This window comes from Cyclopterus lumpus, chromosome 16 (genome assembly GCF_009769545.1).
Source record: "Cyclopterus lumpus isolate fCycLum1 chromosome 16, fCycLum1.pri, whole genome shotgun sequence".
Classification (NCBI taxonomy): domain Eukaryota; kingdom Metazoa; phylum Chordata; class Actinopteri; order Perciformes; family Cyclopteridae; genus Cyclopterus; species Cyclopterus lumpus.
Window position 1 is genome coordinate 8,304,496 of NC_046981.1, and position 15,616 is coordinate 8,320,111.

Consider the following 15,616-nt stretch of genomic DNA (forward strand, 5'->3'; position numbering starts at 1 on the left):
AGCAGACACACAGCTGATGAGCGTGTAATGAATGCCTAATTTACCGTTGTTTTGCATGTGTGTTTCTGTGTGTGTGTGTGTGTGTATGTGTGTTTTTTCCCATTGTTTTTGGAAAGAGGGGAATCTGCGCTACGACTGGCCAGATGAGAATTCACTTGTGATCAAGAATGTGACGAGGAAAGATGCCGGAGTTTACAAAATCAAGTGTACAAATGACGAGGGTGTCAACCAAATCTCCATCATGCTGGACGTTCAGTGTAAGGACCTACATGCATCTTTGTGGCCACACACATGTTCAGAGTGTTTTTGTATTTTATGTTGAAGGCAGTGTTCTACGGGATGGTGAAAAAAAAAAAGTAATCATTCAAAGTTTTTACTACATGTAAGAATTTGGATACCCATACCTGTAGATTATTTATTAAAGATGAGATAGGTGGCAGCCGCACCGTGACTGCATTGTTTTCCATGTGCTTTAATAATCAATTAGAGTTACTTTTAAAAGCAAGTTGAATTATTTATAATTCCTGTGGATTCATTCAAAGACCCCAAAGCACATACTAGAGGAAAAATGAACAAAATAGAAAATGAGATAAAATCCATTATTTTACTTCCATCCATTCATGATTTATAACTCTTTTTTCCTTACCTTTAGGCGCTGTCAATCATAAGTGAACCACTTCATTTATTTCTGTTGAATGGCCTTCTACCTTTACAGAGAATGAGCAGTTTCTTTGTTGCATATCATTACTCATTTTGTGCATTGGATTTATTTGTTGGCTTCATACATGTTTTTGAAATTGTCTAAAGCTGCCAAATTTCAGAACTTTCTGTTCATCCACACACACTGACACACATACTGTATCAGCATTGACTTTCAGCCACTACCCAACAAACATGCCACATTCATTAGGCCTTACGTCTCCACTGCTGCCCCAGGCCCAGCCTCGAGCTCCAGGCCTTCTGCCCTGATACTGATGATTTAATAATGGAAGGGTTGGAAATGTAGGTCTGCGTGCTCCACCAGAGCCCATGGTACAAGCCTAATGGATTCTGCCATCCTGATCCGACTGGGCTTGACAGTTGTAGATATTCATTATGTATGGAGGATTGTAGTAGCTTTTATGGGTGGCGGTGTAGCCCACTTTACAATGTCGGTCTCGGTTAGCAGGCCGACATCGGTGGATCTCACCAACCCAGAGGTTTGCGTCTCTCTAGTGGTTCCCACCACTGTTCTTCAAATGTGAACATAAGTTTCGACAAGTGGGCACTAATGGCCTTATTGTTGCAAGTACACTGCACCCATGGGAAGTAGAACGCTTGTGAGTTAGAGGCGAATATTGACAAGAAGAGGAGTTATGCAATCAGGAAGGAGACAGGACTTAATGAAGAAAGGGGACCTGGGCAGTCTGTCATTGTCCTTATGGGGCTGTGCATTCAGTGGAGGGCCTTCTGGGTCAAATGACCAATTCTCAGTTTGGTTGCAGAAGCATCTGTTATCCCCCAACATATTGAGAGGTCAATGGCATTGTGTGAAACACAGAGGCCAATAAGACGGGGTTATGAACAAGTTCCAAGGCAAAAAAGGTGTCAGAGTAATTATAGCAAAGCAGCATGCCTGTTTAATGGTTTAGCAAATGAGTTGTCCCGAGTTGGCATTTTAACCTTTGGTCCTGCCTTAGCCTTGTGCTTTTTTTCTCACTCTCAGATGCTGCCAGTGTTAAGGCAGAGAAAGACCCCGTGGTCGTGAACCTGGGGGAAACAGCAGACCTGATATGTGTGGCAGATGCCAACCCCATTATATCTGGCATGTTCTCCTGGAAATGGCTGGTGAGCGTTTGGATACATATACTGAGAAACACAGTCATCCCCTGAATGATCTTTCCTTTATCTGGCTTGCTTTCTGTTATTGTATCTGTTCCTACTGTTTATCACGGGCCTTTCTAAATGCACAGATGCACCATATTTCACTGGCTCTAACTATCTTTCCACCCCACCTCTTCCTGCTCCACACACAGCCCAAATCCAGAAAAATAGCTTTCATTACTGCTGCATGACTAAAGGGCACATTCGTCAATGTGGCGTGGTCTCTGTATCTACTGATGCCCTCTCCGGTCTAACCCACCCCCCTGGCAGTACTGTGTGTCCCGCTTTCAACCTGCACAGCCCCTCCTTTTCTCTTTCCCCGAAGCTCTCCAACCCTTGGCATTATCTGTCTCTGTCCTCTCTCCCCCAACGCCCCTCCATCCCCTCTTCAAGCCCCGATGGTTTCCTAGTCCACTCTCCCTCACTGTCTACCTGCTTGCCTTGCTCTCGCATAGCCCCCCTACTCAAGCCCTCACCCAGGAGGAAGGGAGTGTGTTGTGAGGGAGAGCTGCTGTCGGCCGTTAATCCCCCCTCACTTTGTCTTCCACAGGGAGAAGAGGAGGTGGAGATGGAACAGGAGACCCAGGAAGACAAATATGGCCTTCTGACGATCCATGATGTTACTCGGGCTCATGCTGGTTTTTACCAGTGCACAGCCAATAATGGCATAGCATCCCCTGCCACTGTAGATGTGCAGCTGGTGGTGCAATGTAAGTTTGTCGTATTTATTCTCAGTATCAGAAGGGAACAAAACATACACATGGAGAGATACATGCACATGTTTGTGTTCTTATCAACAAAACATTTACTTGTGTATTGTGGTTTATGCATAAATAACCTCCATGCCCATTCTGTCTTGTGAAGTCAAACCAGAGCTTCAGAAAGGAACCCAGTGGAGGAAGGTAGCAAGTAGAGGGGATGGGACTTCTACAGCTGAGGTAGTGTGCCGGGCACAAGGCATTCCTCGTGTCGACTTCTCTTGGGAAAAAAAAGGTTTACGCATGGACTTTGCAAACCCCAGGTCAAAGAATATGCATTATGTTATTTGTTATTTGTTTATTTCGTTATATCTTTTTCACAATAGAGTGCTGCAGGAATGTGTCCCTAAAACCCCAAAATCGAGTCGTCATTATTGCACTTCCAGTTCCATCATCTCGAGGTCAATGGTGTTATTAGATTTGGTTCCATGCCTGAAATAAGGTCTGTGGTTATAGCGCAGGCTAAAGAGATTTTAGGGTTTTGTTCTATCGAAAAAAATATTTAAGTAAATGTGCTTCTCGTGAATTTTGAAGCTTTTAATATCAGAAAATAGGCGGTTTGTAACAAGTGAGATTAAATGAGACTGGTGTCATGCCAACGGGGCCTCTTTTACAGCCTTGTTGTGACAATGTTATAGCCTAACATCAGCTTTTTACTTCTGCAGATTGAATTGACGCTTCGAAAAATATTTCAGTGATTTTCATTTGTGAAGATTATCTTGCTGAACAAAACGTGTTTGCTAGAGAGCTTATTTTCTGTAATTATCCCAAATCTTTTTTTTTAGGATAACCAGTGAGATGCTAACTTCCAGGGTTGTCCTACAAAAATGCATCCCTGCAGCCCTCATATTAATTTCGGTGCTACTGTCAAGCATTTGGTTACATCCAGTATTCACGAATCCTCACAACTAGATCAGGTTTTCTACTAATATAATAATTGTTTTGCTACTTATTGCTATTTTACCACAGAATCCAGATGTATTGCATTTCATACCTCGCTTGTCGCTGTGCAAATACCTGTTTAATGCTTCTTTGATGTGTGAAATTGGGGGACTTAGTGCAATCCGCAGGACATCATGATCCCTGCTGTCTGCATGCTCAGGATTGATCTCTTTCTTGCTGTGGGTGTGTGTTTGTGTACATACGTGCTGCAGGTATGAGGAGTGGACCGTGAGGGAGGGCTCCTTCCACACCAGCACAGTCAGAGTTGTAAATGTGAGTGCAGCTCTGGACTACGCCATCTTCAGCTGCACTGCTCGCAACTCACTTGGGGAAGACACGCTAGACATCCAGCTCGTCAGCACAAGTACTTCATCTTTGTATCTCTATGGTTTCTGTGTGTACGGGTGTGTGTCTCTGGGTTGAAACCATGCACCTCTGATGCGTCAACTTTTTATTGGATGATTCAATAGGTCTTTGAATGGTTCATTTAGCTTCAGATGAGAGAGAATGTTCTCATATAGTTCTCTATAGACAGCAATGAAATTTAATTTAGTTTTAAATTGCAATTGAATCAAATGACTCTCTGTGGTGTAGAGTGGTCATGCCAAGCCACTGAGGATTAACTGTCATGTGTAGCCACAGGAACTGAACCCAAACGCCGACAACTTGAAAAAGGCAACTTTATTGCTCACTCGAAGAATAATTCCAAGCACAAGAATCACAAGAGCCAGCCTCACACACGTGCTCTATAGTGATCATAACCAGACAAACCGACAAAGGGGAATGACACAAACAGGGTTTAAATACACAGGGCTGGTGCAGGTGATTAGACACAGGAGGAAACAATCAGGGACATGGCAGACAATCACAGGGACAGGAAGTGCAGTGGAACAGAGGACACTAGAGACGGGGTCTTCAAAATAAAACAGGAAACACGACACACAGATCCTGACATTAACACCCCGCTCCGTGTTTCTACAAAGCTTCAGCTGCTTTTAGCCACTTTTTGTTTTGGTGATCTGGCCTGCACATAGACTATATGGTCAATGGAACAATGTCTAGCATTTCAGGGGTTCTGTTAGAAAAATTGGGATAATATTAATAAGTATGTGTTCCTAAGTGTATAAATCACCTGGAAATAAGGATCATTGTGTTTTTGTTACCTTAGAATGAGCCTTTTTTATTTACATACTCGTCTTCACTGAGCTGGTCGCCATGTTTCTACATGTACAAATAAAACACTGGCATTCTCATTTTTCACCACGTTTTCATCATCACACACTAAAAACAAAAAAAGCTCTTACCATCAAACTAGCAAAGTGCACGCTACTGACACATCATCAAATGGCAGAGAGGTTAGTTCATTGTGAAGAAAGTCAAGCGCCTAGTGATGAGAAGACACATATATAGTTCACGGAGTAAACCAGAGCTACGAGAGGAGCGCATGTTGGATAGTGTAGATGTTGTTAGTAATGGTTTGCAGGCCTCTCTTTCTGCCCCGTAGTGGTCAGAAATGGCCTGATGCATCTTTAAATGAACGGCGAATGATCAGTCAGTGGATAGAGCACACGGCAGTGGGGATTATGCACATCACGTAGTTGGCAATGGAGCACAAACTATTCCTTTGGTTCTAATTTGGCTGTGCTGCATTGTCCAAGGTTTATCAGCTTTTTCCAGCAACATTACAATAGTGGGGGGGGGGGGGGGGGGGGCGTTGAAAATGTAGAATTCAGTAAACTGGAGAGAGCTGTTGCTCCTGAGTGTCAGCCCTTTAAGGAACTTACTTCATTCCTCTATCTCTACCTTATCATTTCGCCCAGAGCAGTACTTCCCTCCTCAGATAATGCTGCATTGATACGCTTTGCTCTGCCGGCATGCGCAGACTTTTCTGCCTTCAAGCTACCAGTTGTATCTTTGCACCAGCGCCATTAACAACACAGTCCTGCTCTCAGCGAAGGCCCACAGCCATCATTGGGACACATTTACTGTTTACTATGAAAACCATAACATATAATCCAATATTGCCCCCTGTTTTTCCCCAGTCACTTTGTTTGTGCTGTGAATATTCATAATTAATCTGACGCAGTGATAACAGATTGCATATGCCTCCTTACCATTCTGAAACTCAAGAGAAAGAGAGAGGCTTTCTTTTTTTTTTCATCATGGTGCTTTTTTGGATTTGAAGGAGACAAAATCCAAATAAGGCTGACCTCTGCCCAGGAATCTTATGAGTAGAGCTGATAGTGGGAATTATTTACTTGGCAAACTGGGCTGCAGCCTGGAGCCAGAGACGAGTAGCATCCCCTTCTTACGTTGCTGCTCAACTATCTCTCCTCCTTCTCTCCTTGATTATCTCTCCCTCTGCCCTCAACACCACCCTTCTTTTTCTCCATGCTCCAAATGCAAAATAATCCACTTTCCCTTCACTGAAGCAGTGCCTGACTGAAGGCCTGGTTAGCCTCCTTTGATCTGTATTCACAATATTGATAATAATCAAGAGGCTTCATTGCATGACTTCGGTCAAATAAATTGGACAAATCAGGCACTTTGTTCTGAGATAGATCAGCCATCTGCCCATGTTCCCTAATCATTCATACAACATGGCACAACCTTAAGAAAAAACACTGTTAGGAAAAGCAAACCTGGTGCTGTCAAAGATACGTTCTATAGAATAAACTGTGTCAAGAAGAGATATAATGTTAAAACAGAGGTTTTCAGACAAGTTTGGAGTGTGACGATTATCTGTCTTCATCTTTTTGTTGTGTTATTTCTCATTAGACATTATTATCAATTTTCTTCACTAGATTCTTTGCATAATATTTGCAAAATATGTATAATTCCACCCATAAATCCAACATTTTGCTCTCAGCTAAACCGTTATCACTGGTCCTTCTGATACACAGTTCTAATAATAAGAATAATTGTGTTTTCAAACATGAATATAACCAATGGGAAATGTGAGAATATCTCAAAACATGTTTCTTCCTCTTCTATTTCAATCAAGAATGCATCAGCTCTGCACGCTCTTTTAGTAATATCAATGTGTCTATTTATAACTGCTTCAAAAGCAGAGAGGCCGTAGGAGAGGCACGCTCCTGTGGGCCGGCAGGGCCTCAGGTGTTATTTCAGAGTCTGCAGATATAATCACTTGACTATCTCATGACACACTCAGCACCTAAAGCCTTTTCAAATAGCCGCCTGTCGAGCGAAGGGTTTCTGCTCTTCAGTATTCTCACAAAGTTTTTTCCCACATTTCTCATTTCCTTTCCCCTCTCAGATCACCCAGATCCTCCTTCATTGTTTCGCCAACTCGCCGTCTCCCACGACTCAGTCACTCTGGATTGGGTCCCCGGCTTCAATGGTGGTCTGTGGCAAAGATTTCGTGTCAGGTGAGATGTCTCGGAAGGATTGTACATGGGTTTGCATTGATATAGCACCTTTCTTGCCCTAGGACACTTCGATATGCGGACTGGACCGGAGATCGAACCGCAGATCTTCTGACTAATGGATGAATCAATTCATATCCTGAGCCACAGCCGCCAGTCAGAGTGATGGTTAAAATGACATTCTTGCATGATAATATAATTGTACTTGACAGTGCCTTTTGGTTGACAGATACCGTTGGGATAAGTCAGCCAGTTTCCTGTACATGGACGTGTTTCCTCCCAGCGCAACAACTTTCACTGTCACTGGGCTGCAGCCAGTCACCACCTACAACCTCTCAGTCAATGCCCTCAATGCAATGGGAGAGAGCGTCTATGCTGACAACAATGCAGTACTGACCATCACCACCAAGGGTCAGTTGAGAGTAACCCTAGTTTGACTCTGAAAGGACTGTACTGTACAACCATCTGATAATCTATAATAAATGAGCATAAGTGCATTGTACAGAAGTGTGGCATGTACGTTTCTGTTATTCCCTCTCGTTCTCTCCAGAGAGGCCAGACCTAGGGGAAGTCCTAACAGATGATGACTCAGTCTCACAGAGTAAGTCCTTCATCACAACTACCAGCAAAAGCTCCTATGGGCAGTTGGAAATGGCTGTTTGCACAGCAGCTAGCTTCATTTTTGCTAAAAATTTGCCATGTTAATGTATGCAGCTCCAAGGCTGGTAATGTTTGCTCTACGAGAATAGCAGTTGTCATGGCGCCCACCCATACCATTTCCCCTCTGATAGTCTTTAATCAATACAAACAATTGATAGTGGGATTGGGCCTTTCTCAGCCATTGTTATCCCTCCAAAATGTATATATTACTTCTCTTTTAACTTTCACTGTTAGATGTTGGGATAATGTTTCTAATGTTGTCAAACTAGGTCCAAGGGGACTGCCAGCCTATTTGACAGTCGTGTTCACAGTGGTGTTTGGAGTCCTGCTGGCATTTAATTCACTGGGTTGCTTCTTTGGATTGAGGTGGAAAAAGAGGCGAGGCCAGACAGGTAACCGTAATGATCTTTTTGTACACCGATGTGAAAGTATTTCCTCCATGTCCCTATTCCTCAACATAGCTCTAAAGAGATTACTCCAGTACCATGATGCAATTGTCAGCTCAGCCTCTCACTCTCTTCTCATCTCTCCATGTCTCTCTTTCTATCTGTCTATCCTGTCTCCTCTTCTTCTGCTTATTGTCTGAGCTTCTGCCTCCTGCCACATTCATCCTTCAAAGCTGTCACTTCTGCGTTGTGTCCATATCTTTTATCTCATTTGCTAGCGTTATGTCCTCTCTCCATCTCTCCTTCTGTCTCTTTCTATTTGCTCTGCAGTCTAACTGTCAGGTTCTCCGTCTCTATCTTTTATTTTTCATTCCTCACCTCCCTCTGCCCTCTGGTTTTTACATATATTTCTCACTCTCACTCTCTGGCCCTTTTTTTTGCTCCGATCAATTTCAGTGCTTATGAGATGATGCTCTTCTCTTCAAGTTCTAATTTCCTAACACTAAGCCTCTTTCCTCCTGCTTCTGTTCTCCCTGCAGGGGGGAGAGGAGACAGTGTGTTGGGTGGAAGGAAGAGTGAGCAGGGGGGGTAAGTTAAGGCCCTTCAGTAGAAGTAATAAAGAGACACACATCCAATCCACTTTAAGAAGTCAAAGATCTTGTCTTTTAGCTGACCCAGCTCCTAAAACTGCCAGGCACGCAAAACAACAAGCCTGTGTCAATATCTATCCATATTAGTGTCATCAAACGTGCACCACAATCCTTCAATAAACCTGTTTCATGTGCCACATGAAACACTGTTATTGAGAAATGAACGCATGCAGCAAAGAAGTTGCTATGTGAGCTGAGTGTTTTGTATCTCTGGTAGTTTATATAGGAGATACACAAATTATAAATAAATCAAGACAAGTAACAAGTAATGACACAATCAGATGTTCCCATGCAGGTCCAGTCAGTCAACTGTAAGCAACTCCAACACGTATGAGAGCAGAGAAAAGATCAACGCTGCAGCCCAGCGCACCCTCCTCGTCGACTCTGGATCCGAGACAGACAGCCATGTCTACGAGAGCTATGCAGCGGTACGATCGGAAGAGAGGAGGAAGAAGGGAAAGAGGGATGAGACAAAGACAAAAGAACCGTTGAGAAAATATGCAGAGAACCAGAGGGGCTGAGTAAACAGATGAGGGGAGGAAAGAGGTTAGACAGGGGGTGATGGGATCTGACGGAGGAGGAAGTGGAGAATTCAGCCATAAAAGGGAAAATGGATAGATAAATTAATGGAACCGTTAGCTGTGCATAGAGATGGAACACAAATCAATACCTCACAATTAGCATTCAAAATGTGCATCGATCTCAGAGAAATTATCATTTTGTACTTTAAAAAGGCCAACAAGGATTTGAACCTTGAAGAAAACTGTTGAGCGAGGTAGAAGACAATGGATAGCCTTGTGCTATAATGAAACCTCAAATCCCCACAGAGGAAGGCTTTATCTTTCCCCTAATTGAATATAGTACATAGCAGTAAGCGTTGGTTTGGCTAAATTAACAAAAAGCATAATTTCCCTTCTCCCTGTTGTGATATCTGGCATTGAATACAAATCATCTTTAACATTTTTGACCTAGAGATTTCTGCCTGCACCCTAATATAAGGTGGTCATCAACATATTGAAAATAGCAACATCTCAGTCCATAAATCATAATAAGATTACACTGGCAACTATTTTCATAGGAACTATATCGTCTGTCTTTTTCAGTAGTTCTAATTAAAAGAGTTCACAGCAAGTTTATTCATCTCTGTTTGGCCTCTCTCTCTCTCTATCTCTCTCTCTCTCTCAATCTCTCTCTCTCTCTCTCTCGCTCTCTCTGTGTGTCTCTCTCTCTCTCTCTCTGTCTCTCTCTCTCTCTCTCTCTCTCTAGAGGCTAGTGATAATACAATGTGGGTGAACGGGCCCTGCAAGAATTCCCTTCAACCCCCTCTGCACTGATGCTAACACATATGGCTTTGGCATTTACCTGAAGTTACTAAAGGTCAAAGCTAATCTGATGCTATTTCCTCTGTTTTGTTGATTTCAGGAAAGTTCCCGTTATTATTACCCCACCGGTGACTATGTTCCGCCTCTCAATCAAATCCCTGAGGAAACGCGTCAGCTCGGTGAGACACAAATATACCTCAGAGTAAACAAGGCAACAGTCAACAGCTAATTTCCAAAGCGTATTGCAGTCCCAGCCAATCGGAGCTGAATCAGTTGTTGTTGTTGTTTTCAACTTGTGGCAAAAAGTTTGGGATTATTTTCGGATTTCTCTTATTGTTAGCCACTAGCAATTATTCATGTTTTGCGTATGCTTTTCCATACACTCTTCAAGGTGTCACCCACCTCCATGTGGACCCTCACAGCCATCTGTATGAAGACGTGAGAGACGGGCGTCCCTACCAGGACATCCTGGCTTCCCCTCTTCCATCCTCTTCGACCTTGTTTGACCACAGATTGCCTCATCAAGGGAACGAGTGGAGACTACCAACCTACCATCAGGTCTGTCAAACAAAAAGATGATAACTCCTATTTTATGAATTATTTATATTTGATGATATCACAATTTAGTTGAAGATTGTGTGTGTGTATATATACAGTGCATCCGGAAAGTATTCACAGCGCTTCACTTTTTCCACATTTTGTTGTTACAGCCTTATTCCAAAATGGATTAAATTAATTATTTTCCTCAACATTCTACACACAACAACCCATAATGACAGAGTGGCCAGACGGAAGCCACTCCTCAGTAAAAAGGCACCTGAAGGACTCTCAGACCATGAGAAAACAAAATTCTCTGGTCAGATGAAACAAAGATTGAACTCTTTGGCCTGAATGCCAAGCGTCATGTCTGGAGGAAACCAGGCACTGCTCATCACCTGGCCAATACCATCCCTACAGTGATGGTGGTGGTGGCAGCATCATGCTGTGGGGATGTTTTTCAGCAGGAGGAACTGTGAGACTAGTCAGGAAAGATGAATGCAGCAATGTACAGAGACATCCTGGATGAAAACATGCTCCAAAGCGCTCTGGACCTCAGACTGGGGCGACGGTTCATCTTCCAACAGGAGTGGCTTCGGGACAACTGTGAATGTCCTTGAGTGGCCCAGCCAGAGCCCTGACTTGAACCCGATTGAACATCTCTGGAGAGATCTGAAAATGACTGTGCACCGACGCTGCCCATCCAACCTGATGGAACTTGAGAGGTTCTGCAAAGAAGAATGGGAGAAACTGCCCAGAAATAGGTGTGCCGAGCTTGTGGAATCATACCCAAGAAGACTTGAGGCTGTAATTGCTGCCAAAGGTGCTTCAACAAAGTATTGAGCAAAGGCTGTGAATACTTATAGAGAGAGTTAGCACCTCCAAATCTGAGGCCATGGTGCTCTGCCGGAAACCGGCGGATTGCTCCCTCCAGGTGGGGGAAAACTGCCTACCCCAAGCGAAGGAGTTCAAGTATCTCGGGGTCTTGTTCACGAGTGAGGGTAAGGTGGTGCGGGAGATCGACAGGCGGATCGGTGCGGCTGCAGCAGTAAAACAGGCGCTGTACCGGTCCGTCTTGGTGAAGAGGGAGCTGAGCCGGAAGGCAAAGCTCTCCATTTACTGGTCGGTCTACGTTCCAACCCTCACCTATGGTCACGAACTCTGGGTTGTGACCGAAAGAACGAGATCTCGGATACAAGCGGCCGAAATGAGCTTCCTCCGTAGGGTGGCCGGGCTCAGCCTTAGAGATAGGGTAAGGAGCTCGGACATCAGGGGGGAGCTTGGAGTCGAGTCGCTGCTCCTTCGTGTCGAAAGGAGTCAGCTGAGGTGGTTCGGGCATCTAGTCAGGATGCCTCCTGGACGCCTCCCATTAGAGGTTTTCCGGGCACGTCCAACTGGTAGGAGGCCCCGGGGAAGACCGAGGACACGCTGGAGGGATTATATCTCCCGGCTGGCCTTGGAACGCCTCGGGATCCCCCAGAATGAGCTGGAAAGTGTTGCGGGTGAGAGGGAAGCCTGGGTCGGCCTGCTGAACCTGCTGCCACCGCGACCCGACCCCGGATAAGCGGGTGATAATGGATGGATTGATGGATTATGGGTTGTTGTGTGTAGAATGTTGAGGAAAATAATGAATTTAATCCATTTTGGAATAAGGCTGTAACATAACAAAATGTGGAAAAAGTGAAGCGCTGTGAATACTTTCCGGATGCACTGTATGTATGTATGTATGTATGTATGTATGTATGTATGTATGTATGTATGTATGTATGTATGTATGTATGTATGTATGTATGTATGTATGTATATATATATATATGTGTATATGTATATATATGTGTGTGTGTGTGTGTGTGTGTGTGTGTGTGTGTGTGTGTGTGTGTGTATGTTGTAGCTTTATCACGTAAGTAATGGTAACTGAGATGCAATCTGTCTCTCAGCAGGCAGCGGAGAGAGTGAGGGATGTTCAACAACCGCGGAGAGATTCTGATCTTCCCTTTGAACTACGAGGCGAATTAGTCTAGAATGAGAAGGTCAGAGCAGACAAATACACTATGACAGGGCTTATGATTCAACGGTAGCCATTGAGTACAGTGTTGTGGGGCAGATATTTAATACGAAACCTTTTGAATTGTATCTCACAAGTCACATTGAATGTACACGTCACATTTGTAGAATGGAGCTGGAACACTTGATGTAAAATGTCATATAATACAGTATTTCACTCTCAGTTCTTCTGTGTATATTGTTTACATTCCTCAGACTAAGTTGACCGACAGTAAAGTATGGAAAACCGAAGAAGCTGAACAGAAGCAAATTACAATGGCCCGAAAGATTTTAAAAATGTATACTGTGTATATATAGATTTGAGTCGAAATGCTACTGTATGTGCTTTTTCTTTTAACAGCCACCATGCTTATTTCATTCTCCTTCTGTAATCGTACTCCCTGGACCTCGCTTTGTTCTTTCCCCTTCAACCTCGTTCTTAGTTTTCTTTGGCCTGCAGGTAGACATGAATCAGTCAGTTAGAGACAAAAATGGACTGACAAAGCTGTTTTTCCGCCTGGAGAAGGCCAGCCCCTCACAGTGGCACTGGGGCAAAAGCAGCACACAGTGTCACCCAATCAGACTGCATCCTTTTTGACCCATCCAATGTCAACATGTTTAAAACATGTATCCAGATGAGAACCTGACAACAGTGGGCCGGCCGCCCCCCCTGCTCTGATACAAAGCATTTCACAGTTAGCCCATGGGAATCCCTGCAATGGGATTGTACTGAGTGGTATTTAGCATGGTTAGGTCTTCAGGAGGTAAAGCCATATCTAGGGCCAGACTCTAATCCTATTTTCTCTTGGATTTAAGTTCAACTCACAGTATCAGAGAGGGAGAGAGAGAGAGCGTGCAGGGAATTTGTCTCACTGAAAGTGGACAGTTAAAAAAAGAGAGGGTTAGGCTGAGCTGCTACTGTGGCTACTGCTGCAAAGAAATGTACTCTCCTCTTCATTTGATTTCCTGTACTTTTTTAATTGTAGTTAAAAGAAAAACAGTCCATTGTGCCATGTCACACCACAGCCTGCAGTTTCCAATAATTAGTATTTGTATTTATAGAAAACTATACAAAACCAAAGTTCCTTTACACAAGAACAAAATCAACTAATTATAAAATCTAATCTAATGCAAGGTGAAAGGTCACAACTTTCCTGGCAATCTATCTAATTGTTATTGAGATATTTTGTATCCATGGAACCATGCTGCGAGCGTGGCTGAAAGCAAATGCATGTTTTGAGAAGAGATTGAAAAAGATGTTACTTGCACAGCCATCGTTGTCTCTTATGTGTGCATATATAGCTTAAAATATTTTTTTTAAGGCAGACTGCTGCTGCCATGGCAGTCAGAGAACCTACAGAACACAAGAAAACATAGATGGCGTCTTCCTGTATGACAATAACAACGTTCGAGTGCTCTGGGTATTTGTGTAACTTAGCTTTTTAGTGTTCGCTGTGCAGAGATCAAAAACTTCCTCAAAGTTTCTGTGGCTCTTTCAGGTTCTCACTGCCTTGTAAATTACGCAAATAGTGACTGAGCGTACATCTGTACACACAGCCGTTGAGCATGCATCCTAGTTCTGCTTCCAGCTTCTGCTTTTCCCTCAAACACAATTCGTCACATCAGTCTCATGAGTACACACACAACACACAGAAACGCACAGGCAACACATGAGACACAGTCTCCAATGAGACATACATATTAATATACATATATATAATGTATTGTTCCTCAGTAGAAATGTCCTTTTTGATGAAGATGGATGGGGTCTGCCTCATGGCTCGTTCTTGAGCTGAAGCAACCTTCAAACGTCACTCTTTCTTTGTGTTGTTACTGTGAAAATACACGGGAAATATTTACTGAGAGGGTTGATATTTACATCCTGGTGAGGTTGTTGTTGTTGTTGTCCATACATGTGTACAACCTACAATATTCTGCTTCCTCGATGGCCTGGAGACAAATCTCAATGTTTCACAGAGCTGTGTTCCCTGGCTCTTCTCCATCGTGAGCTGTCAAGGTGTGCTTGTCTCATTAAGGAACAATTGTTTAGGTTCCCGTCAAGATGACTGCAGTGTTCATTCCAAAGCCTGTTCACGATGCATCATTTTGGCTCAGGCATGAACGGTAATCTGCTAAACTGCAGGCTTGACAGCTCAATGCTGTACGTCAACTTCTATTTTTCCTCACTTGCCTCGTGAATGTTTTGATACGATGCGTTCAGAAGAATCTCAGGGGAGCTCGATCATTCAGGCTGCAGGAGTGCACAATTAAGTCAAAAGGTAAACAAATAAGAGACTTTAATTACCTCAGCTCTCGGTGTTCTCACGTCCTTTGTACCCCTCGCATGAACGATTTCTTTTGGAAAACATAAGAAATTGAATAATACCTTTAATTTATTTATCCCTTTTAATGGGTTGTGCTACCAGTGGGGAGCTGACTCAAATTTCTGCAAATACTGTCTTTGCTCTCATTATTTGGATTCTAAGAATTTGAACTCAATAGAAATCAAATCAAAAGCAACCACTGGTTTTACAAACTAGAACATGATTTTACTGGCAGTTAGTTGTGACTCATGTTGTGGCTGTGCTCTCCTGTTGTCAGTAATGAGGATGTAATTTACTCTCGATGTGGATGAAACCATACAACTGAATAAATATAACAATAGTCCATGAAAGATAACTATAAGATATGCTTCTTGAGCCCAAGGACATTGCAAGTAAAATAAGTAGAGTTATGAATTTGTATTATTATTAAAGCAATGCACACTTACAGTCCACCTTATTCTCTATTTGAAGTATAGTGTAGGCTTTATTAAGCAAAATTAAAATCCAGACAAGCATTACTCTCCTAGTATTTAATCACAAAGGTACACAGCATTATGTTCAGCATAAGAAAAATATATCTTTCTTTTTCAAGTCACATTATTTATTTATTTCCTATATGTAGGCACATTTCACTCGTATAAATGTGCACACACTCCCACTCCAACAGGATATAAAAATGACAAATGGAGAAAAATAAGCTGTTGTTATTATTATAAACTCTGAAGTCTGATCTGACATAGTGTAC

The 15,616-nt window shown here is 43.0% G+C and overlaps 1 protein-coding gene across 1 annotated transcript in view; it reads left to right on the forward strand.

Moving 5' to 3' along the window:
- The window catches only part of nphs1 (NPHS1 adhesion molecule, nephrin), a 37,700-nt gene extending 25,106 nt beyond the window's left edge, over positions 1–12,594 (forward strand). Inside the window, exons 17-30 of the mRNA XM_034554039.1 lie at positions 117–257; positions 1,706–1,827; positions 2,414–2,573; positions 2,728–2,884; positions 3,776–3,927; positions 6,841–6,952; positions 7,179–7,360; positions 7,500–7,550; positions 7,879–8,001; positions 8,535–8,583; positions 8,941–9,073; positions 10,068–10,146; positions 10,359–10,525; positions 12,445–12,594. Coding sequence (XP_034409930.1) covers positions 117–257; positions 1,706–1,827; positions 2,414–2,573; positions 2,728–2,884; positions 3,776–3,927; positions 6,841–6,952; positions 7,179–7,360; positions 7,500–7,550; positions 7,879–8,001; positions 8,535–8,583; positions 8,941–9,073; positions 10,068–10,146; positions 10,359–10,525; positions 12,445–12,525 — 1,709 coding nt within the window. The 3' untranslated portion in view covers positions 12,526–12,594. The remainder of the gene's footprint in view (positions 1–116; positions 258–1,705; positions 1,828–2,413; positions 2,574–2,727; positions 2,885–3,775; positions 3,928–6,840; positions 6,953–7,178; positions 7,361–7,499; positions 7,551–7,878; positions 8,002–8,534; positions 8,584–8,940; positions 9,074–10,067; positions 10,147–10,358; positions 10,526–12,444) is intronic.
- The last annotated feature ends 3,022 nt before the right edge of the window (positions 12,595–15,616 follow it).